Source organism: Colossoma macropomum, unplaced genomic scaffold, assembly GCF_904425465.1.
Source record: "Colossoma macropomum unplaced genomic scaffold, Colossoma_macropomum, whole genome shotgun sequence".
Classification (NCBI taxonomy): domain Eukaryota; kingdom Metazoa; phylum Chordata; class Actinopteri; order Characiformes; family Serrasalmidae; genus Colossoma; species Colossoma macropomum.
Window position 1 is genome coordinate 32,525,633 of NW_023494785.1, and position 22,645 is coordinate 32,548,277.

The window sequence follows — 22,645 nt, forward strand, 5'->3', positions numbered from 1 at the left end:
TCTGGAGATCTGTCTTCCTACAGAATCTGCCACACCTGCTCTCCCTAATTAACTTAAGAAGTCCTTGGTTAGGGCATGTTACACACAGGCTGGAACTAAAGTTTGCAAGAAAGATGTCCAGGAGGGTTAGTAAACACTGTTCTAGAAACTTGTGTTGGTCATGGTGTTCCTATAATCTTAGTATTTTTGCATACTTGGCCATTGTTGAAAGATACTGGTGTAGTGACAAAAATGTGCTTTTAATCTATAAAACTAGCTCAACCTTAAATGTGTATGATTTATCTATGCCATCATTGACTTAATTCTACATTTTATGCACACTTCCTTTTGTAGCAATTCTTGAAACTTTCCACATAACTTTGCTCTAAAACACAAATATATTAGCCATTCAGAGCAGCCAACACACAATGAGGTAGTGGAAAGTTTATTTACAACCAAATGGCCACAATGGAGGAGAAAAATAGAATCATGATAGAAATAAAATGGACACGTTCTAATATCACCATGTAGCATGCAGACTAGAGCGCACAGGCAGAGGTATACCAAAGTCTAAAATACAAACTTTAAAACCCTGAGAGGAGCTCCCGGAATGTTCAGACACCGCCCCCTACTGTCACGCTGAAGAACCACAAGATTCCCCTCCCCTACCACAACTACCAAAAAAAATTACAAAAAAATATGTAAGCTTAAAACTACAACAAGCATTTGTAGTTGAGTGTAAGAACCCACCCCAAGACCTCCTCCCCCCAACCCCCTCCAAAAAAGGTGGATTAATAGAGTGAGCTATCTAAGCACGCTCGCCACGGATTCGCCGGGCCAGCTGGATGTCCTTGGGCATGATGGTGACACGCTTTGCGTGGATGGCGCACAGGTTAGTGTCCTCAAACAGACCCACCAGGTATGCTTCACTAGCCTCCTGCAGAAACATGTAAACAAAACAGTGTGAGAGCCACTCATGCACACAACTAGCATCTTGTATAGCAGAGGTCAGCTCATAACCTTGAACTGTTCCAAGTCAATGACATGTCACTAAGTGACACTAGGTGGCTACAAAGGGCTAGAAACGGAATGGACATATGCCGTTTAGGGCTATAGGGCTATATACAGTCTGGGCATCAAGCAGTAACATTAAGACATTTGAATTTAAAAAACATTGGTTAATACAGAAGGCAATAGCCAACTCAAGTTACATCATTCAAACTTGAACATTTGGTTCAATAATATTCATTTCACACCTGGCCCATGACTAAAGCACCGACAGTTGAACACCTAGTGTAGTTACAGACTTCAGAGTTCCTTAAAGAAGAGGGGCTGCTTGGAACTTACTGGGACAATGCACTACCGTCTTGTGCAGTAAGAAAGTAGCAGCATAAAGCCATTTCACAAACATATGTAGCCTGAACAAACCAAACTGGCAGTCTGTCAATCCAGTGATAACTTATGAAGCTGCATCATACACAAAAAAAAATTAACTACTGATCTGTAGTACAAACTGCTGCAACTCCAATTTCAAAAGCTACAAGAAAAGGCTGTTAAATTCTAATATCTTTTTTGCAACCATTTCTATTCCATGACTTCTGCTATACTGGTAACAGTTCTTGCCAGAAGAAAATCTAGAAGCACTTCCACAGGGGTAGGGACAGTCCATCACACATGTACATAAACCAGAATTGAAAGTGTGCTGTTCAAAAACATACTGATGTATATAGATGGCTGTTAGAGTCTGTGCCTTAAAAACAGTCTAAAAACAGTGAACTTCACCATTTATTCTCTGCCTAAAGGAGTCAAACCAGTGAAGTAACAATCCAAATTCCCAAAATTACTCCTGGTGCCTGCATCCATGACCTCTGCCCATCTACTGACCTGCAGAGCTCCAATAGCAGCGCTCTGGAAGCGAAGGTCTGTTTTGAAGTCCTGGGCAATCTCCCTCACCAGGCGCTGGAAGGGCAACTTCCGGATCAGAAGCTCAGTGGACTTCTGGTACCGACGGATCTCACGAAGAGCCACAGTACCAGGACTTGACACAGAAAACAAAAGTTAAGTGCCAATTGTGTATGCAGAGTTTGGCAAAAGGCATTTAAAAAAAAAATTCTGCAAGAAACTTTATGCGAAGATAATCCAGTCAGTGATTTATTGTTTTTACCGGTATCTGTGGGGCTTCTTCACTCCACCAGTGGAGGGCGCACTCTTCCGGGCAGCTTTAGTGGCCAGCTGCTTCCTCGGGGCTTTGCCTCCAGTGGACTTACGCGCTGTCTGCTTGGTACGTGCCATTGCACTTTAGTAGTCCTCTCAGCTACACACAAAGGAATGATTAGTGTTAAGTCAGATAACTGATTCAGTGTGTTACATAATTAGACAAGAGACCAAATCATCCTTAGGACTGAACAACTGACCACGAAAGGATACAACTCAAATCGCAAGAGCTCCCAATTATATCCTAAATTATTCAACACAAGTCTTAAGTGGGGAAATTTAACCCAACACAAAGCTCATCAACTGGCAGTCTGGCACACAGTTCGTGCAAGACGAACAAATGGATAAGCTTGAAAAAAAAACCTGGAACCTCATTTACAGGAAATAATTCTATTCAAGTTGCAAACAGTACTGGCCAACTGGAAAACTTGGATATTCTCCCCTAAACGGTTCAGCCCTACTCCTCCTGTAGCTCCTGAACTGACGAACAGTAACCAACTTTGGAAGTCGCTCATTTCGACGGCAGCTCCCTAACGTTACCTCATGAAGTAATATCTACACTCGAGCAGCTCACCGCATGTCCACTAGGGCGCCATTTGGGACCCAGCCATTCACAGCCAATATTAAGCCATGACTGAAATGGCCACAGAAAAGCGCCAAGCCCGCATTCAAACGCCTACATTAGGAGCCTTCACATCGTACCACTTTCATAGACCTGTAAAGTAACGTTCTCTCTCATAACAGTGCTTTGGGGACAAAAGACAGACGTAGGTATCGTTAGTTAACTGGCACAAACGCAGGGATCCGAGGCGGCTCGACGGTTTTTTTAAGCGCGGTCAAAAACGTAACCGGCGCAAAAACAGCAACACTGCTGAGGTAAAAGTTACTTGTACACACATAATTAAAGCAACCGTATCCTTATTTGTTCGATAAATAAATCATTTTGAGATCAAAAACACTACGCTCGGCCACCATTACGCGACGTTCAGCTCACACGTTTCTCCTTCATTTGTAGCCAACATGGCGTCCTCTCACAACAATTACAGCCTCTTCTTTGTTTAGGTCGAAAATGGAGAAAAAACCTCTTTAAGGACTTTCGCTTCCGAGGAGCATGGCTTGTAAAACAGGTACCAAACTGAGACTGTAAAAACGGACAAGCATACCCACAACACAGGTCGAAGCCCGATATATAAAACACTCGTCAATGATAAAATAATTTCGGCTTGTTGCTGCGAGGTTAACACCGCGCCAGAGCGGAGCGGAGATCAGCCCGCCGCGGCTTGTCCGCGACGATAACACGCTGCAAGTTCCTATTTAAGTATGAAATACAACCTAAACTACCCAAAGAACACCCAAAAGAGACCCACACAGTGCGTGTTTCTCTTCTTGGTAAAAACACCAAAGCATGACTTACATGTCTCGTTCGGATTACTCCTATACCCAAAACAAGGAACGTCGATCGTGGAGATTTCCCTTCCCTCCCCCACTATTTATACGATCGATGACGATATCTGCCGAATGCCCCTCCCACAATGTGTCTGATTGGTCAGAGCGAGCTTTGATCTGCAGAATGGCGCATTTTACAATAACGGTTACGGTGCGTCTTTGTGTCGTACAGCACTTAAAAATGTAGCGGTGTTTCTTTTTACAGTTTGTTGTAGACCGCATAATGTGTCATTCATGGTTTTAGTTCACTAACGCGGACCTCCGAGGTGGTATTCATTTCTGTTAATGAGTCCTAATCTGGGGGTATTGTGTCAATGGGTCACAGAGTTAAACTACTATTACTTTACGCTGCAATGAGAGTAAAATGCGATTACTCGACCAAAAAGGCGGCTAGATTAAGCCTGTGTTCAGGACAAAATATGGATAGTATTTCATTTTCTACATCGACAATTTTAAGTGTTCCATACATCCGCTCTCAAACATCTGACATTATTTAAACATAATGAAAAGTTTAGTCGAAAGTATGTGAGTTATCTGTGGTTCATGTGTTCTTTTTTTGTTTTCTGTGAGTTTCACTGGCTGTATTATTTGCGACTGTAAATACGATAAAAGTGGGAACCATTGGGAGTGAACGGTTTGTCTTAGACGGAGCCTAATCGCAGCGCACCATCTCAAGCGTGAGGATACTTGTTTAGACTTTTTTATTTTTCTTCGTTCAGATTGGTTAGAAAATATATTTGTAATTACTTCCATTGCATTCAAAATAACCGCGCATCACTTGCTATCTACACTTTTCCCCCAGACAGTGACTTACAGTTTAGCAGTAAAGGATTTATGCGTTCGTGAACCTAAATGTGAGGTATGTGTTGTTAACTAACTACTGCTGAATAACTGTCTTAACATCTTAAAATTCAAAGTTCTGTGACTGCATGTAATGACTCGCAGCAGTTTACACACCTAGGACCGAATCCTCACCCTAATTTCAAAAGGCTCAAAGGGTTTTACTAGACAGTAGCTTAAACCCGAGCCTGAACCTAAACTCAGGGCTTATAGTTATTAAATCTATCAGAAAAGAACAAGAAGAAAGTTGGTGAAGGCAATGGGGTATTCCGATGTTTTATCAAATTTTCTGCCTATTTAAATGGTTAAGACAAGCAGTGGTTTACGGTTAAAGGGAAATTCCACCAATTTTTCAAAATGTCTTAATAATTCAGTTCTTGATGTGTAAACAGAATCATTCAGAGTGGTTTTATGTGAAATGATTCATTGTAGAGAAATTTATAGACTTTATAGTGGTGGTGATGGGAACCAAGGGTCCTGATGTTTGCAATACAAAAACAGCCATTTTATTTATCACAAAAGTATCATAAAACAATGTGTAAGGTAGTATGTATCTAACCATTTCATGTAGTAACTTTCTCTGAGGGAGGTTTTAGAGGTGGACATCTAGTTCCTATTATTACCACACTGAACAATTCTGACTCGGTAAGTTTCTCTAGAACAGAGCATTTCACACCAAACCAGTCTGAATGACTTTGTTGTCATCTCAACCATTTAATTATATTTAAAAAAAAAGTGTTCCCCTTTAATGGTTAAATGGTTACCAAACTTGGAGTGGTTTGATATGAAATGCTCCAGTCAAGAGAGACTTACAGTGTCAGAACTGTTCACAGCCATGTTGAAAGCAACCAGATGTCTGACGTGTTATAGTTTTAAAATCTACTTCACTAGAAGTTAGTACACTAAATGGTTATGAGTAATTACACTTTTTTTTTTTTACCATAGTTGAAATGTTTCTGGTCTAAAATACATTAATGATGGAGACGTACATGCAAGGCATTGTTAGACAAAATAGAACTCAAACAGAACTCAGAACAGAAGGGAATTTCACATCAAAACACTCAATGACTTTGTTTACATCTCAGCTGTTTAGTTCTCCTTTAGTAATATGAGCTGTTGGGCTGAACACATTTTGCTTAAACAGGACATAGAAAATACCCAACCAGAACAAGAAGCTCATCAAACAGGGTTTACAACATGGGTAGCTGTATAAAACTGAATTTCAATTGACTCCTTAAAATGATGGCTCCTGCATCCAAACCATGTGTAAAATGTCCATGAAAGAGCCATTTGGGATTCAGCCAAGTCTACACAGTGGACATACAGTACACTGTTTGGGTGTAGAAGACAACATTGCATAACTCACATAGTGCACTATATAGGGAGTAGGGCCCCATTTTAGATTCAACCTGAATTTGAGTGTTTTGTACGTTTAGGCTCCTCTCATCTCCCAGACACAGACCGTGATTGTAGTCAGACAATAAATACTTTGAGGTAGTTACTATGAGGCGTGAAGTCTGACTATGGAAAACAGTTTAACCGGAAGAGGTAATGTAAAGGGTCCTTTTGCAACTGAAAATATTCTTATTCTCATTCTTAGCCTTTATTTTATTGCTTGTCTGCGGTGATCCCGCCTTTATGTTACCTTCTATGTGTGTTTATAATAGAGCCTCAGGGGGACAGCAGCTCAACCCAGGCTGACTTTCACTGGAAGCGCAGCGATAACTCCTTTGCCTTCAACTTCCTTCCACCAGCCTCGTCCTACCTGACCCACACCATGGCAGCTGCTGCGGAAGCCCAGACTCAACCCAGGCAGGGTGAGGGGTCAGACACGGGCTCCAGTTTCGCTTTCAACTTCCAGATTCCGACAGGAACGGTACCAAGTTCTGGGTTGGAAAACGGGGCCACGCAGGCAGGAAAAACAGAGATGGAAGTAACAACCATTGAGCCAAGTGCAGACTCTTCAAAAAGTAAAGCCAAGAAGAAGAAGAAAAAGAAAGGAGGAGGAGGAGGAGGAGGAGGGGAAGAGGAGGATGGGCTGCAGAAAAAAGTGAATAAAATGATTGAAGAGGCTCCCAAACAGGAGAACACAGAACTGGTTAGTGTACAAACATATGCATTGAGCTTACTGTCACAGACAGCATGCAGATATTGTGTGGACACATCTGCCTTGTATCTTTACACATTGTCCATTTTATCAGCTCCGTTTTCCATATAGGTGCACTTTGTAGTTCTACAATTACAGACTGTAGTCCATCTGTTTCACTGCATAATTGTAGTTTAACATTTTGGGGGAAAAAACATAAAAAAATAAAATAAAGTGCAGCCTGTTTTAAATTATACCATGCTAAATACTTCTTTCTAATATGTTTTTTTTTTCCCATGTTTTATTTTTTTCCTAATACGTTAAACTCAGCAAATAGAAATTGTGCGCTAAAACATTGAGTAAACACTTAAAACTGCTGTGTCTGATCCACTTGTACCAGCGCAACACACACTAACACGCCACCACCATGTCAGTGTCTTTCTCTATATCTCTCTATTTCTGTGTGTAAATATATAGATAGCTAGATAGATAGATAATATACATGTACATATGTATATAGTGTGTATGTGTATAATGTGTGTGTTAGTCTCCAGAGCAGCAGCTGAACAGAGAACTGGACTGGTGTATTGAGCAGCTGGAGTTGGGTTTGAGAACTCAAAAATCATCCACCAAACAAAGTGAGTAATGTGCAAACTCACAATCAGGCATCTATTATTCACTTGCATTGCATCACATAGGCATGCAAACAAATCACAGACCATTCACTAAGCAATCTGTGGAATTGAATGTGTTTGTTATAAGGAGAGGAAGCCAGTCGAGCTCTGAAGACCCTGCAAAGCTCCAAAGCTCAAATGGTGAAAAAGAGGCAGCTGATGAGAGCTATGTGCGGAGATTACAGGAGAAAGATGGAAGAGGAGAAGAACAGACAGTTCAAGCTCATACAGTCAGGTGACATACAGTTTTACCATTAACATGATAAAATGGATTTACCTTGTTCAAAGGGCCAATATCATAGAAAACCAATATTTTCATTGATTTTTTTTTTTTTAAATCAAGAGTGTGATGGAGTATGTAAACATCATTAAAGTTTCAAAATGTACGCTCACTCCCCTCCATGCAGCCCATACGTGGGAAATAATTCACTATGTTGAAATGTAATAAAAAAACCAAAACAGTTCAATAAAATATATCCATCTATTCAGTTTACAGCAGTTTAGCTTAGAGTTTTAAATGAGGAACAATACAGAGCAGCCAATCAGAGCAATGATCATTTTCATAAATCAGTCTTAAAGTATATTTTACAATACAAATAAATACAATTAAATAAAAAATGTACAATATAGGCCCTTTAAGGCTTCACTGTGATTTTTGAAACAGTGTTAAATATTTGCTAATAAGCAAATAATTATTATTAGCTAATAATTTATTTTAACAACATGGCATGCCTCATTGTTCCGTAAGGCAATACGTGTCAAATAGATACATTTTATTTATGTGCTAGTAAGTAAACAGAAATTCCCCTCAACTCCAGCTTTATGCATAAGGAAACGTATTTATGATGTAATTATGTAATGAATGTATTTGTTCCTGTTAACTCCAGACCGTTGTGACTTGAGCTTGTGAACTCATTCATTCTACTTATATTCTACATCCTCTTTTGATCTTTTTTTTTTTTGTGAAATATAAAAGCGAATGACTGGTTGTCCGTGTTTCAATAGCAATGACCTCTGCAAAGGTCACCGTTGTGTCAGAACCTTCCCGCAAACCAGTGTTTCACCGCCGTGCTGAGACAAAGACACACGCAACATCCAGTACGGACAAACCCCAGGACACACATGGACTTTCACATGCTGCTGAGCAGACTGATGCAGACATGGGCCAGTTTGTTTTCAGGCCATCCCATGAGGAGTTCCACTTCAACTTTGACCTGTGATTGGTTGCAAGTGGGCAAAGAGTCTTTACCCAGAACCGCTGCACCTTAGTTTTTCTCATGAGGCAAAACTGTACACCGCAGTGCTGGAGTAAATCACTTTATACCTGACTGTTTTTATAAACTGACCCAAATGCAGTCAATCACGGATAAGACTTTGACTTTGGTGAATAAAGATTTAAAAAAGCTTTATGTTGTGTTATGACTTGAATTATTAAGTATTATGAATTTCAGCTTTACAACATCTGGACGCATTGTTTTTGTCAATATTAGTCACTGATCATTATTTTTACAGGTACCATAATTAGTTCATACTGTCGTGCTGTATAATTAGATTTGAAATCTGCAGAATTAGATTAAGTTACTAATTAAAACTATGGGACGGGCCTTTCGGCGTTGCCATGGAAACACGGTGTGACGGAACCGTAAACAGTGCGTTTTCTTTCTAACACTGCATGGTCTTTTTGTATAATTAAACGAAGTAGAAAACTATGAACCATTTTTTGTCTTACGCATACATTATAAATTTGCACGTTTTATTTAAAAAAACAGTGAAATCTTTTTTTTAATAACGAATGACATACGCAACAACCGCTGCTACAGTAGTGGTTCATGGGATATAGAGTTCCGTGATTCACAGCAAGTACCTCCCCTTCACAAGAAGGCAGTTAGAAAAAGACTACAAATCCCGAGCATCCAGAAAGGCTAGTACGAACCTGTGTGCGAAAAGAATCTTTCTCCGTGCCGTTACTCTAAAGATTCGGGGGAGTTTGTCTACAAATTCAAACAAACAGACAATAGCTTCACACTTTCGTTTCTGTAAGTACGACATGTTATGTTTTTGTGACCTTCACTCGGCCTCGACACGTTCATGTAAATGTTTTATGTTTTTGTCCACTGTTTGTTGAGATTCCCTCATTCCTGAATTCGCCTCTGACTTTTAGCAGCTGGAGCTGATTAATAAGCCAGCTTAAGTGAACAGACATTCTGAGCTGATAAATGAGGTTTAATGTGGTCTCACGCTTTTAAGTGGTTTAAGTCGAAGCTAGTCGTGTTTACCAAAATGTCCGTTTTAAATGTCCTCAAAACTGTTACTGCACATCAGCGAGACTCCTACACACAACCGACAACGCAGCAGCTTTTCTACAACACTTTTTGCTAAAGCTCTTGTGTTTTCAGCCTTGTTCATTGGAAGATGTCGGAACTAAGCGATGAAGCCAGCGAGTCGGAGCAGCTTGGGGCGAGCCTGTCCGTTTGGTTAGCCCACAGCGGGAGCGCCCTGATCCGACCGGAGGAGCTGGACGTGCCGCTGGACCTCTACACCGCCTGCTCCATCGGACAGTACGACGTGGTGGTGGAGTGTATTCGGAGGTACGCTGGTGTCAAGAACACGTGTTTTGGTCTTACTTTGCCTGAAGCCGATCAAGTTAGTACTGAGTTTGGTGAGTATAGTTTGTGCTGAGATGGTCGCAGAGCTGGTCATTTTTCAGCACTGAGTGCTGAGTCGGTCTGTACTGAGTTGCTCCCCACTGCTAGCATTAGGTATGCATGATGATATCGGTATCATATCGGTATCGTCAAATATTTGACCAATGTTTTAGATATTTAGATACAAACTCATAATTTATGATGTATTATGGATTTAGTGCACTGGAAAAATTGAATGTTTGGGTGACGTTGGCTTATTGTGCCTTATTTATCTCACTGTATTTGTAACCCTCTACAAAGAAGCATTACATTTCTCTATCATGGTGATTTCTTTGAGCTCTAGACCCCATTTCAGCATTTTATAAATGTTTATTTATTAGCATCAGCAGATGTGTACATGAAAAATATCGGGCATCAGCCCACAGTTCCCATGTCTGTGCATCCCTAGTAAGAATGCAAATTATCAGTCATTCTTGAGATGGTACTTGGTAACTCAGGGCATAGTTAAGAGATGTAAGAGATCCCATCAAAATCTGTCCACGGAGTTTTGCTCCCCACAGTAAGAGCGCTATAGGGAGCAATACTCAGTACTCAGTACAGCAAGAGATGATTCTGGAATCAGATAGGATCATATTATTGCGATTTCACTGGAGTGTAAAAGGGCCAAAACTGTCTTTTATGCCTTAATGAAGACACATATGAATCAAATGGACCTGGATCAGCACTTTTACAGTGTCAAAAATAATTGGAGCTTAAGGCATTTCGGACACTACCCATTGATATATTGTAAGGGGAGGTTGTATGTGTATTTTTGTATATGAGACAGAGAGAGAAGAGTTCAGAGAGAGAAATAGACACAAAAGAGGAGGAATGAGGACAGTAAAGTACTTGTAGATTTGATTCCCCTTGAGTCACCTGCTCCTGAGTCAGCTAGTGAAACACAAGATCAAATGATTGACATATGGATTTACTGAAACTGACTTATGTTTTCTCTTAAACTTACTAGTGAGTGCAAATACCTCATTTCAGTAGTAAGGGTCTTGTGTGTGTATCAGATGCTGCATGCTGCTCACTGAGAATGTGCAAGGATGACCTGGATTATAATGTGTATTTTATGTATTTCCCTGCAGAGGGGATGTGGATATGGATGGGAAGAACCTTGGTGGATGGACTCCACTGATGTATGCAGCGTATATCGGTCATGACAACATTGTTAATCTGCTTCTGGAGTCTGGCGTTAGTGTCAATGCTAGCACTGCTAAAGGGCTAACACCGCTAATGCTAGCTGCCAGCTGTGGCAACGAGAGCATCGCTTACTTCCTCCTACAGGTACAAAGAAGTTTAATTAGTTGATTAATTGATAAAAATTTATAGGGCTGAAACTGTCTTTTATTTTTGAATATTCTGTTGAATATTATCTCATTTTTAAACAGTCTGTGACAATAGCAAAAGACATTTAACTTCACATCTGAGCACCCACAGTCAGCCATGTCGGCTTTAACAGGCTTTGCAGTCTGAATCATTTTTGTACGGCTCTGGACAGCTAGCCGGCACGCTCTCATTTATTCACACTAAAAAACACAACTGAGAACTTGCTAGCTACCTAGCAATCCAGAGAAGTAGGAAACTACTGGACTGCAAGTGGAGTTAAATTGACATGGTCGTCTGGGATTGCCTGGGATAAACATTTGTTTCCCCACAGAAGTGCATCGGTTCATAAAAGTGGTAAATGTGTCTGTTGGAATGGCTTTACTGCTTTTGAACATTTTCATTATGTAATGTATTGAATATTATCAAATATTTTTGCAGCCCTACAAAATAAGTTAATTAATTGACTTTACAGCTTTATACCTGATAATTCACAAGTTGTGCTAATGCTGTAATGCTGTAACGTGAAAGTCAGAGTTCGCCATTTTTGACCTCCGCACGATTGAGCTGCAATAGTTAGCAACAATTTAGCCAACTAACATTAGTTATGAGTTATGATGATGTACCTTCTCAAAACAGCAAACTTTATGGTAAGTGTTACTGAGTTAACCAGATACTTTGTCTATGACTACGACTGGTCTAAAGCAAACACTACTGTCTTAAATATCATTTAAAAGTAGATGAGTACTACTTTCAAAGTAGGAATTACCAGTTGGGGTTGGCTGTTATTTTTATTTTTTTGGTTTTTCAAGGTCAGAGGTCAGATATTCTGAGTTTTGCGCTGTAGAGGAATGGAGCACAAGTACTGTGTTGTAAATCTTGGCGTCTGATTGTCTGTACAAAGCAAGGGGCAGAACTTGAGCGTAAGGATGGGCGGGGCTGGACAGCTCTTCTGCACAGCACGAGCACTGGACATCAACAGATGGTCAAATTTCTCCTGGACAACAATGCAAATGCTAATGTCAAGTGAGACATGCACACTTCCACATGTACAGCTGCCCACAACAAACTGTTTTCTTCAGTCAAAAGCTCACACACAAAGATGAACATACGTAAACCCGTGCACCTAATGCTGAGCTTGAACTTTTGACCTTTGCTTTGTCAGGGAGCCGGTGTTAGGATTCACACCACTGATGGAGGCTGCAGCATCAGGCCACGAGATCATTGTCCAGTATCTCCTTGACCATGTGAGTGTGTGTATCTGTGTCTCATTGCGTGTCAGCAACAATGCTCAGGTGGTTACATCCCTGAATAAAAATAATGCATGGCCACAGCTTACTATGGTGTGGAAACAGGATCTTAAGGTGTGGCCACAACTTAATTATTGATTAAGGTATAGCCGCAACTTAGTACGACATACAAACCAGATAACTAAGTCATAGTCACAACTTAGTAAGGTGTACAGACAAGATAATTAAGTTATAGCCACGGCTTAATAAGACGTATGAACAAGATAACTAAGTCATAGCTACGATTTAGTAAGGTGCACAAACAAGATAACTAAGTCATAGTCACGACTTAGTAAGGCATATGAACAAGCTTAAGTCATAACAATGACTTAGTAATATGTACAAAAGACAAAATTTACAGCCATGCCTAAGGTGTACCAAACAACATAATTAGGTCATAGCCATGACTTAGTAAGGTGTACGAAGCAGATAATTAAAGGGACCATAACCTACTTTAAGTATATAATTTTTTTTTTTTTTTGTGAGATCAATTTATAATATAAATGATATAAGCCATTTAAACCCTAGCCATGACTTAGTAAGGCATATGAACAAGAGAATTCATAGTCATGACTCAGTACAGCGTGGGAACGAGATGATTAATGAGTTCATTTTCATGTGTTGTGTCATGGCGTGTGTGTTGCAGGGTGCACGAGTTGAGGAGAGGAATTTTAAGGGTGAGACGGCGAGAGTGTTAGCCATGATGTACAGCCACACCAAGATTGCAAGTCTCATAGACATGCATTCTATGAGAGTGAAGCAAGGTCAGATATATACAGCACCTACAATTACACACACCTTCATTCAGGCATATGTAAATGGAACACTAACTGGTAGAAAGGCCCTAGAATGACAGTACAGACCACTTAAGTGATGTCTTAGGATGTAACCAGACATGAAAACTCATGTGCAGTAAAAAGGTAACAAGTTCAGGAACCAGTCCTCTGTAGTGGGGTCCAGCAGTGTTGTTCTTATAAAAAATTTTAGTGATTTTAACATGAAAATTCTTGTGCACTCTGAGTCTAAAATACAGGGGAAGTGACTGTGGAATGATTTTATTTCATCGAATTTAACATCTATGCAAATACAGGTCACGTGCAAAAATTGTACTGTTTTCCAGACATTTTGACTTGTTGTCAATGTGCATGAAACCTGGTAGACACCCTCTTTTGAGGCCCCACATCTTGTAGAAATAGAGGACACTTTGCTTATCATTTGTGTTCTACTGGCTCCACTGGTCTATATAGTGGATATAACATCCCGTCAACAAAATCAATGTCAGACGAAGAGGACGAAGCTGATATTTTGGTTGCAAAAAATGATTATTTTCTCATAACAGCCTTTTGAAAGCTGTGATTGAAAAAAAATGTGAATATGTGAAAATGAAACCAACTTCTCTGCTCACAAAACTTGGCTCTCTTTTCACTTTGTCGGTAATGATATCTCAGTTTTGATTGGCCAGTAAAAATGAAATGCTAAATATGTGGGTTGGCTGAATAATGGCCATGAGCTGCTGTGCTGTGTTTGGAGGAGGGATTCTCTTTCAGAGTTTTATTGGAGCTCTAATCAGCTCCACCTGATTCTCACATTAAGAAGCTCCTTAAGGCCTGCTGAACTTGCAATAGATGTTTTAAATAAGAAGTTTATGTATAATTAAAAACAACCTATGCCAATGAAAATGTTGTGTTATGTTGGTTATTGTGATGCCAAAATTTTTATGAGGGGTGCTACATGTTTAAACAAATAGCAGGCTGTAAATACTTAGGTGAGAAAAAAAATGTATTCAAAAAGCATACAACCATTCTGTGGGACTTTTTATTCTGTGCTGGTATTCACGAGCCAGCCTTTAGTTAGAGGACTGATCTCAGCGCTGATTCCTGTATTTATTCCTGAGAAGCTTTGTGAATAAAGCCCCTGGACAGCATTTCAGCGACACGGTCACATGCTCATCAAATCTACACAATTCATGTAAATGACACATCCATCACTCAAAAATGTGAATTTCGCTGAAAGACAACAAGTTTCCATTTATGTGCAACACTATTTCTCACTTTGTCTCTGTCTGTAGGTGTGTACGAGGAATTGAGCTCATCAGAAGAGGACAGCTCAGCTCCCAGACCCAGATCAACCCGCAGCAGAACCAGAGGCCCCAGCATACACGACGGCCCGCAGGCCATAGCCCGCTTTAGAGTGGGTACCAAACATGGTACGTACATACAACGCTGCTGGACAGTATAGCTTTGTATGCCCACCAGTCCAGATAATAAAGCTGATCATCCACTGCAGGGGTGAGGCCAGGGAACTATACCATGTAGTGTTTGAGGCTGAGTATCTGTACTGACCACACCCTGACTGGACAGGAATGATGTTCAATTTCTCTCTTTCCCACTCATGTGTTATTGCTTTGTATCATTTAGCATTGGGACATTTACACTTCATTTACTTCAACATTGACACAGTATGGTTCTTCTCTTCTCTTTGAGTTGATTTTATTTTTTGCAGTGTTAGATTCTTGCTGATAGTTATTTTTTTTCTCACGAATATTGCCACTCTGAACGTCATCATTTTATCGGTAAGCCTGCTAGTGAAGTCCGTGTCCGAATTAATCTTAATCACTCTTATCTGAACCATGTGTGACAAAGCTGAATTAAAACAATTAAAAAAGGTATATAGCTATTCTATAATCACTTCACAACAGTTAGGAAAGAGGAAAGTGTCTCAAACTTTGATTTGCTAAAGCGTTAGCAACCAGAAACTTGTTTCCATGTTTGATTTCGGATATTGTGGCATACTGTTTTGATCTGTTTTGTTGTGGTTTCATAGACTTTGCATTGGCTCCGCCTGGCTACATGACGTTCCGCGATGTTGGTGACCAGAATGAGGGCATCTGCAACCGTGATGTCACTTCCCCCATCAATGAACTGGACGGCCAAAGCAACAGCAGTCGAGGTTTATCTCTCTCATTGATGATTATTTACTCTCTCCCAAGCACACACAAGTGTATTTTGAAAAGCATGTATCAGCCTTGTATCACACAGCTTAGTAGGTCAGTGTGGTTAGTTCATAAGAGTTGATGAGCTAATCCACTCCTACTATGAGCACACATTTTTTTATATGTGTTTTTTATCTATATATGTGTAGTTATATTTTTACTACAGGCAAAAGTTTGGAAGCAACACTAAATTTGTAAAAAAAAAAAAAAACATTTTATGAATTCAAGAGAGAGTTGACAGCAATATGTTTGTGATTTAAATAGAACTAAATGTCAGTCATAATGGTGTACAACTAACTGATTCTGAATGTTTGAGTTTTGTTGCAAATTTAATCAGATCCACCTGATTCTCACATTCAGTTGCTCTTCAATTGAAGTCTGACAAACTAAATAGGCATGTTAGATGAGTTTATGAATAATTGAAAACTGCTCAGTGTAAGAGACTGTTGCTGACTGCTGCCCTCTAAACGTGTTATAGCATGTTTCTTTTTGTTTTTTTACATGTATTTGCCTCAAACTAACTGATGAAAATGCACCCAGTTCACATTCTATTCGTTGTGATATACGATTGTGAAAGATATAGAAAATAACTGAAATCAGTTTGAGATCAGGCAGTTATGTAATAATTATGACAACCCTAAGGACTTCATAATACTAGATTTGTAAACGTGTTATGTTTTATGAGTTGTTGGTAATTTGACCTTAAAATAGTGTAAAATGTTGTTCATTATTGTTTAGTATTTTTGGAAAAAACAAAACACTGCTTGGGTCACTGCTTGGTTCCATATATCTTGGGCTGTAATATGACTTTCCTAAGCATAAAGTGTGTGTGTGTGTGTGTGTGTGTGTGTGTGTGTGTGTGTGTGTGTGTGCAGACGAGCTGTTCTTTGATAATGACATGCCCACCATAAGGAGCAGCAGCAGCAGTAGCGAGGGTTTGCCGCGCCTCCTTGGCCTCAGCAGGGAGGGGTCGCTGGAGAGTAACGAGGTAACCATGGCAACAGCCCATCAAATCTTACCCACGTAAACATAACATAAACAAAAACATAAACAAGACAAGCCAACTAGGCCTACTGCTTTGATTCAGCTGTGTTAGAAATAAACTCCATCTTTTCTGCTGTCTCAGGACTCAGATCAGGCCAAGAGGAGTTGCCCCCGACGAGCCAACAGACTCCATCACTCTAAGAGCAAAAGTCGACATAGCAACAGCGACTCTACTCCACCCAGCAGCACAGGGAATTGTGGGATGCCCCCACCCTACACAGGCCCCAAGGTAGACACACTACAAACACCATGCACAAATAATGTTTTGAGAATAGAACAGAATCTGGCTGGTGGTCACCACAGGGAAATGTCCTTCAGCAGATGTGTCAAATGTGTTTGTACCAACTCTGCTGAACGGTCTGCGTTGTGTGTGTGTGTTTGCTGGTGGCAGGACCTGGCAGAGTTCCTGGAGCAGATCGGCTTTAGTAAGTACCTCCCTCTGCTGGAGGAGCAGGACATCGACCTGCGGATCTTCCTGACGCTGACCGAGAACGACCTCAAAGAAGTGGGCATCACGTGAGTTTCATACTGTCTCTCACTACATCTCAGATCTCTCTGTACACACATACGTGCTTCTACATCAAAATCTGTGTTCTCCCAAGTCTGTTTGGTCCCAAGAGGAAGATGACATCAGCAATAGCACGTTGGCATAGTAACGCCCGACCGCCCAGCGATGCATTAGAGCAGGCATACGCTGACAAACTGGAGGCCGAGATGCAGGAGATGGCCATTCAGCTCCATAAGGTACCACTTTAACATTCAACTCATAATGCTGTGTTTACATGTCGTTGGAAAAAAAAAAAACATCGTTCTGACCTCATCAAAGAATTTATGTAATTAGCGGTGGTATGTGACCGACGCCATCCATGAAAACGTTGACATGGTAACAGCGTTACTAGAACAACATTGGCATTCCTGCCCGTGCGGCGCAGTTGTGTTAGTCGATAATTTATCCAAATGTGTTTGTTTTAAACACACACTAACATTTCTAACAGTGTTTTCTTGAATGTGTACGTCTGGACTTTTCAAAGGAATTACAATGGAAACACGTTTTCTGAATATGTAACGTAAACAGGAATAAAGTCATTTAAGCGATCAGGTGATCCTGTTATGCCTGGCCGTTGCTAGGAAACATGGCACAAGACGGTAGCAGTGAACTAATGAATAACCTAAAATGTTCCTCATCAAAGACCAACATATAATAGTCTATATTTTAGACAGTAAACAGATAAAAGGCGCCTGCAGCTGATCCTGAGCCATTTTATTATGTCAGTGCGTTTTGTCTTTACAATGTGAAATATAGCCATAAAATTGAACAAAACAGCAAGGAGAAGTTGCACAACATTAAAGGTTTCTCTTTAACTTTACTGGATATTTCTCGAGTGTTTACAAAAGTGTGCTAGAGAATTTTATTCTCTTGTACAGAGCAGTGTACTTTGCAAACTTTGTTGCGACATTTCAGTTATTTGCTTGAATTTAAGCAACAGCTGGATGGAAACCTTAATTTTTGGTTAGCGCTCCATGAAAAACATGGAATATCTGCTCTGCCCTCGCCTGTCTACCGCCATAATGTAAACGCAGCATAACCGTTCTATTTGAATGGGTAGTTCATTATGGGGATGTATAGTGTGTTGTGTTTTGCTGTGAATGCGCAGCGCTGTGTGGAGGTGGAGTCTCTGCAGGGCCAGGTCTCTCAGGAGAAGGAACTGCGCACTGTGATGGAGGGATGTCTGATGGAGGAGAAGATGGCATGGAGGAGTGTGCAAGCAGAACTGCGGGAGAGCGTTAAGCAAATCCAGGCCCTGAATGCCATGCTGCACACACTCCGAAACACACACTCACAGTTGGCACAGCATATCCACAGTGACGGTCAGGCTACAGGTATGCATGCTGGATAATTGTGTAATATATAGAAACTACTACTATCCACCTTGAGCTCCACTTACCTTAAGTCCACTACACAGTGTACAGTTACAGACTGTGTCCTGTCTGTTGATGAACAATCCTTCAATCATCCTCTGTTCAATTCATCATTGGTCAGCTTCTGACCGCAGGACCTCTGTTGATATAATAGATATTACTTGGGTGGTGGATCATTCTCAGCACAGCAGTGACACTGACATGGTGGTCGTTTTGGAGTTTATTAGGCAGTCAGTGTAACTGCTATGTTGAGAGTGGACAACCACCCAAAAATATTCAGCCAAGAGCAGAGCTCTGTGGTCAGAAACCGACCACTGATGAAGGGCTAGAGGATGGCTAAGACAAACAGTACATCAACAGATGGAGTACAGTCTCTAACACCAGCAAGATGGAGCTACAAGGTTTCTGAGAAAGTGGCTTGTGTGCATAAAATGTGGGTGTACCATTAACTTATCTGACTAAGGGATAAAATAGTATTTACAGAAATATACTTAAAATGTTATATTCTACAGCACATGAGCTTTTAAGGTTTAACTTCAGAAGTCTGGCTCATTGAGTTTTCACACATTATCTGCAGAGATTACAATCCAGACATCTGCTGCCTGAAAAACTTCAGCTGTCAATTGTTTGTTCTGTATTATTTATATTGCAACACAAACACATTTGTCCTCTATTTTTGCAAGCTAGAAAACAAACTAAAAGCGAAATTCAGGTCAGAAACGGACAGATTATAGCAGGGGTACCCAACTGCTTTGGAGTCCAACACAGTTTGGTCATTTTCCTGTACTGACCAGCACTAAACCAGTTGTAATTCAATTCTGAGTTCAGTCAGGTGAATTAAAGTGGGAAAATAGCCAAACTGCAGGACTCTGGTCCTCCAGGAATGGAGCTGGACATGACTGATAAGAGTATTTGTTATATTACACAGTGTGTCATTATCAATATGATTTGTCACATAATTTCTTTGTTAATATTTGCCATCTCAGTATCACTTGTTTTATCTCTATACCTTCTCCACATTATACGTTCTTCATGTCTCTCTCCTCTAGACGACGGCACAGCGTGCTCCGAGATGCTGTCTAACATGGAGTCCTGTGAAGAGAAACTAGGTAAAAAAAAAAAAAAAGGCATGTCTTTATTTAAAGCACGTGTCCGACTTTGGTCTTGGTGGGCCACAGCACTGCACAGTGTAGCATTCTTGTATATTAAGCACACCTGATTAAACTCATCAGCTGACCTGGGTTGAATTTAGAGTGATAGAAAAGAGAAATCCTTCATCTCTGTCAAGCTGTGGCCTTCCATGACCTGAGTTTCTATAACTAAATCTGTAAAGTTAACGTGTGTCTTTATTTAGCTGATGGCCTAAAAGCACTCTGCCAGAGTCTACAGCACCTTGTCGCCCCAGAGAAGAATTCCAGTAGCTGGCAGGAGGAATCCTAGCACCTGCATGTGAGTCACACATACACTGGACCCAACACCCATTTGCTGAATACGCACTCCTTCAGCAAATAATACAGGTGCAAAAAGCCCAAACCCCATAACACAATAACATATGGTACATTTATGGACACACAGTGTAGACTTTACCCAAACGCTGGACAACTTCTGCCCAGAGGATTTTATGATCTAATGCACTTATTCCATTTCATTCTATTTAATCTTCTACAGCAGCTCCTCCAGAGTTTCACTGACGGGGGGTGAAGGCATCACCCTGAACACAAGTATGCAGAGAACTGCCTGAGCTGGCCAGAGGGACAGAGAGAGAGAATGAAAGAAGATATCCAAAAGATGGATAGAGAGATGGTGAGAGGAAAGGGCGGGGTAAACAAAAAATGTCCCTTTAAAGAGAGAAGGCAGCAAATTGACAAACAGGTGGAGGGCTGAAGCCTCTCCCGAACCTGTGCTTCGGTTATATGTTACTGACTGCATTATGAGAATGCAGATCTAACCAACTCAAGACAATCCAGTCTTAAAGGGGAGCCAAAGATTGTGGTAATAATCCAGAAAATTCCTCACACTGGCTTAAGAAGGCATGCAGACTTCATTATCTGCGCACATACATCAACTGATACTATGCAATGCTGCGCCACAAATCAAAGCTCTGAGAATCTGCTTAGTCTGTCTTAAAAACCCAGGGATTATTAATAAATGTCGCATATTTAATAGTAAATTTAAACCCAAACTGGACCAAATATTTTGTCTCCACAGACTCAGAACCAGGCTAGGTAATCAGCTGGTTCCAGTCAGTGTCGCTTATCAATTATCTTTACAACATTATAGTCACTGGTAATTATACAATCAGTGTCAACTCTGTTAGAGACCTTTACCTTGTAGATCCACTTTGTTGCTGTTTCTGTAGTTGACATGCAATTATTGTTTGCTGCCCTCTAGCCCACAGGTTCCCAACTCTGGTCTTGGAGTCACTCTTCTTTGTACATTTTAGAGTTTTTCTGCTCTAACACAGTGTTTCTCAACCCTGGTCCTGGAGACCCACTGCCCTGCACCTTTCAGTGCTTTCCTTGCTTCAGTACACCCACTTCAGGTGAGTAAGGTCTTCTTAGTGGGCTGATTATTTGGATGGATGTGTTGGGAGAAGGAAAAACACTACAAAGTGCAGGGCAGTGAGCCCCCAGGACCAGGGTTGAGAAACACCGCTCTAACACAAACTTATAAAGAACTTGTTAATTAGCTGATTAATCGGACCAGGTGTGTTGGGAGCAGAGGAAACCTTGAAACGGGGTGCCCAATCCTGGAGATCTTGGTCTCCCACCCTGCAGAGGCCTGCAGGGGCATCTGACTGTTAGAATCAGGTGTGTTGGTTGAACTCTCCTGGGTGGTAGAGCCCCAGGACCAGGATTGAACACCCCTGCACTAAAATGTGCAGAGCAGGGGCTACTTCAAGAACATGGCTGGGAGCCACTGCTCTAGTCCTTCATAAATAGTCAGTTTCTGACCACAAATATTTAGTAGATATTTTTGGATGGTGGACCATTCAAGTGAAACTGACGTATGTCAAAATTCCAGCAAAACAACTGTGAATGATACTCATACCAACACACACACAACCATACCACTACCATATCGGTGTCACTACTGTGTTGAGTCTGATCCATCACTCCAAAAAATATTTGATCAACAGAGGTCCTGTGGTCAGAGACTGACCAATGATGAATGATGATGAGTAGAGGATGACTCAAACATTGTGTATGACAATAGATGCACTACAGTCTGTAATTGTACACCTATAAAGTGGACCCAAGTGGTGTTTGTGAGCTGTCGCTGACAGGATTTCAAGGATTCCTTCTCGATACAGAAATTTTTCCCCCAATTTTTACTTCACAGTTGATGTGACAGTTTCAACTGGCAAATGTAGTCCTATAGTGAGCCCACACAGCTGCGCTTTTGGGTCAGGCCAGCGCCAGTTGAAATGGGACCTGCTTTGGCTTTGCTCTCCCCAACTTGACCTGGATTTCAAGCAGTGGAAATGCTCAGAAATAGAGCCTGTGTGAGTCCAGCACATCCCTAGCGCACCACTGGACATAAAAGCGGAATCTAAACCAGCAGATTGGCATGCTGTTATGAATTTTCATAAAGGATATTTTTTTAGTCAGCTGGTGGTGAAAATGTGGGAAATCTCTTTTTAACCAACACCCAGACGACAGATGGTTCAGGGTTTTCAGTTGAACTTTCCCTTGCAGTTCTAGATGTTCTGATTTAGTCTGATAGGGTTGTAGACTTGTTTGCTTTAAGTCAGTTTTGGTCTGAATAAATGTTGGTTAGCTTATTATTCAATCAGGGAAATAAAGTGTACAAACACATGGAAGAGATTTCAGCTTCTTATGACTCACTGGTTCAGCAGTTCAGCAAATGATTTGAATAATAAAGATATATGAGAAGATGCACGTCTGCCTTTTTGTGATACATTTTTCTTTTCCTTTTTTCAGTTCATGGCATTTCTTGGTTCTTGGAACGGATCAAATCCTAAAACCATCATTATTAAGTAAAATTACTTGCCCCAAGTACAAATTCAACAGTACAAATTGAACTGTAGCTTGCAATCCAAATAAAAGAGATCACTGCTTTTTTTAAGCTGCAATTGGTCATGAATATCATTGCAAAATCAAGTGTGGAAAAGAGGGTCACTGAAA

At 40.7% G+C, this 22,645-nt stretch overlaps 3 protein-coding genes across 11 annotated transcripts; 2 read left to right on the forward strand and 1 right to left on the reverse strand.

The window, feature by feature from the left end:
* Window positions 1–408: 408 nt before the first annotated feature.
* h3f3d (H3 histone, family 3D) lies at window positions 409–3,688 on the reverse strand. The gene is made up of 4 exons (XM_036590943.1): window positions 3,608–3,688; window positions 2,144–2,293; window positions 1,864–2,017; window positions 409–916 (listed from the first exon to the last, which is right to left on the reverse strand). Exons 2-4 carry the CDS (start codon window positions 2,269–2,271, stop codon window positions 788–790), a joined length of 411 nt encoding a protein of 136 aa, XP_036446836.1. The 5' UTR covers window positions 2,272–2,293; window positions 3,608–3,688; the 3' UTR covers window positions 409–787.
* Window positions 3,689–4,279: 591 nt separating this feature from the next.
* On the forward strand, window positions 4,280–8,648 carry cunh8orf33 (chromosome unknown C8orf33 homolog). 6 transcript variants are annotated; one of them, XM_036590964.1, is made up of 7 exons: window positions 4,280–4,316; window positions 4,446–4,498; window positions 5,916–6,027; window positions 6,147–6,577; window positions 7,113–7,203; window positions 7,328–7,474; window positions 8,245–8,648. In XM_036590964.1, the coding sequence occupies exons 3-7, from the start codon at window positions 6,003–6,005 to the stop codon at window positions 8,457–8,459; spliced, it is 909 nt and encodes a 302-aa protein (XP_036446857.1). In that variant the 5' UTR covers window positions 4,280–4,316; window positions 4,446–4,498; window positions 5,916–6,002; the 3' UTR covers window positions 8,460–8,648. The 6 variants fall into 6 exon arrangements, with proteins under 6 accessions (XP_036446857.1, XP_036446848.1, XP_036446876.1 ...); XM_036590955.1 differs by having other exon boundaries at window positions 4,283–4,498; XM_036590983.1 differs by having other exon boundaries at window positions 4,283–4,498; window positions 6,234–6,577.
* Window positions 8,649–9,148: 500 nt separating this feature from the next.
* anks3 (ankyrin repeat and sterile alpha motif domain containing 3) lies at window positions 9,149–22,403 on the forward strand. Of its 4 annotated transcripts, none has more exons than XM_036591035.1 (16): window positions 9,149–9,275; window positions 9,636–9,827; window positions 11,015–11,213; window positions 12,157–12,278; window positions 12,418–12,499; window positions 13,188–13,305; window positions 14,610–14,747; window positions 15,365–15,490; window positions 16,409–16,521; window positions 16,660–16,806; window positions 16,969–17,093; window positions 17,180–17,321; window positions 18,233–18,458; window positions 19,547–19,606; window positions 19,852–19,946; window positions 20,166–22,403. In XM_036591035.1, the coding sequence occupies exons 2-15, from the start codon at window positions 9,652–9,654 to the stop codon at window positions 19,935–19,937; spliced, it is 1,860 nt and encodes a 619-aa protein (XP_036446928.1). In that variant the 5' UTR covers window positions 9,149–9,275; window positions 9,636–9,651; the 3' UTR covers window positions 19,938–19,946; window positions 20,166–22,403. The 4 variants fall into 4 exon arrangements, 3 of the variants coding, with proteins under 3 accessions (XP_036446928.1, XP_036446944.1, XP_036446936.1); XM_036591051.1 differs by having other exon boundaries at window positions 9,158–9,275; window positions 9,621–9,827; XR_005008418.1 differs by lacking the exon at window positions 9,149–9,275 and having other exon boundaries at window positions 9,652–9,827; window positions 20,166–20,300; window positions 20,889–22,403.
* Window positions 22,404–22,645: the final 242 nt, after the last annotated feature.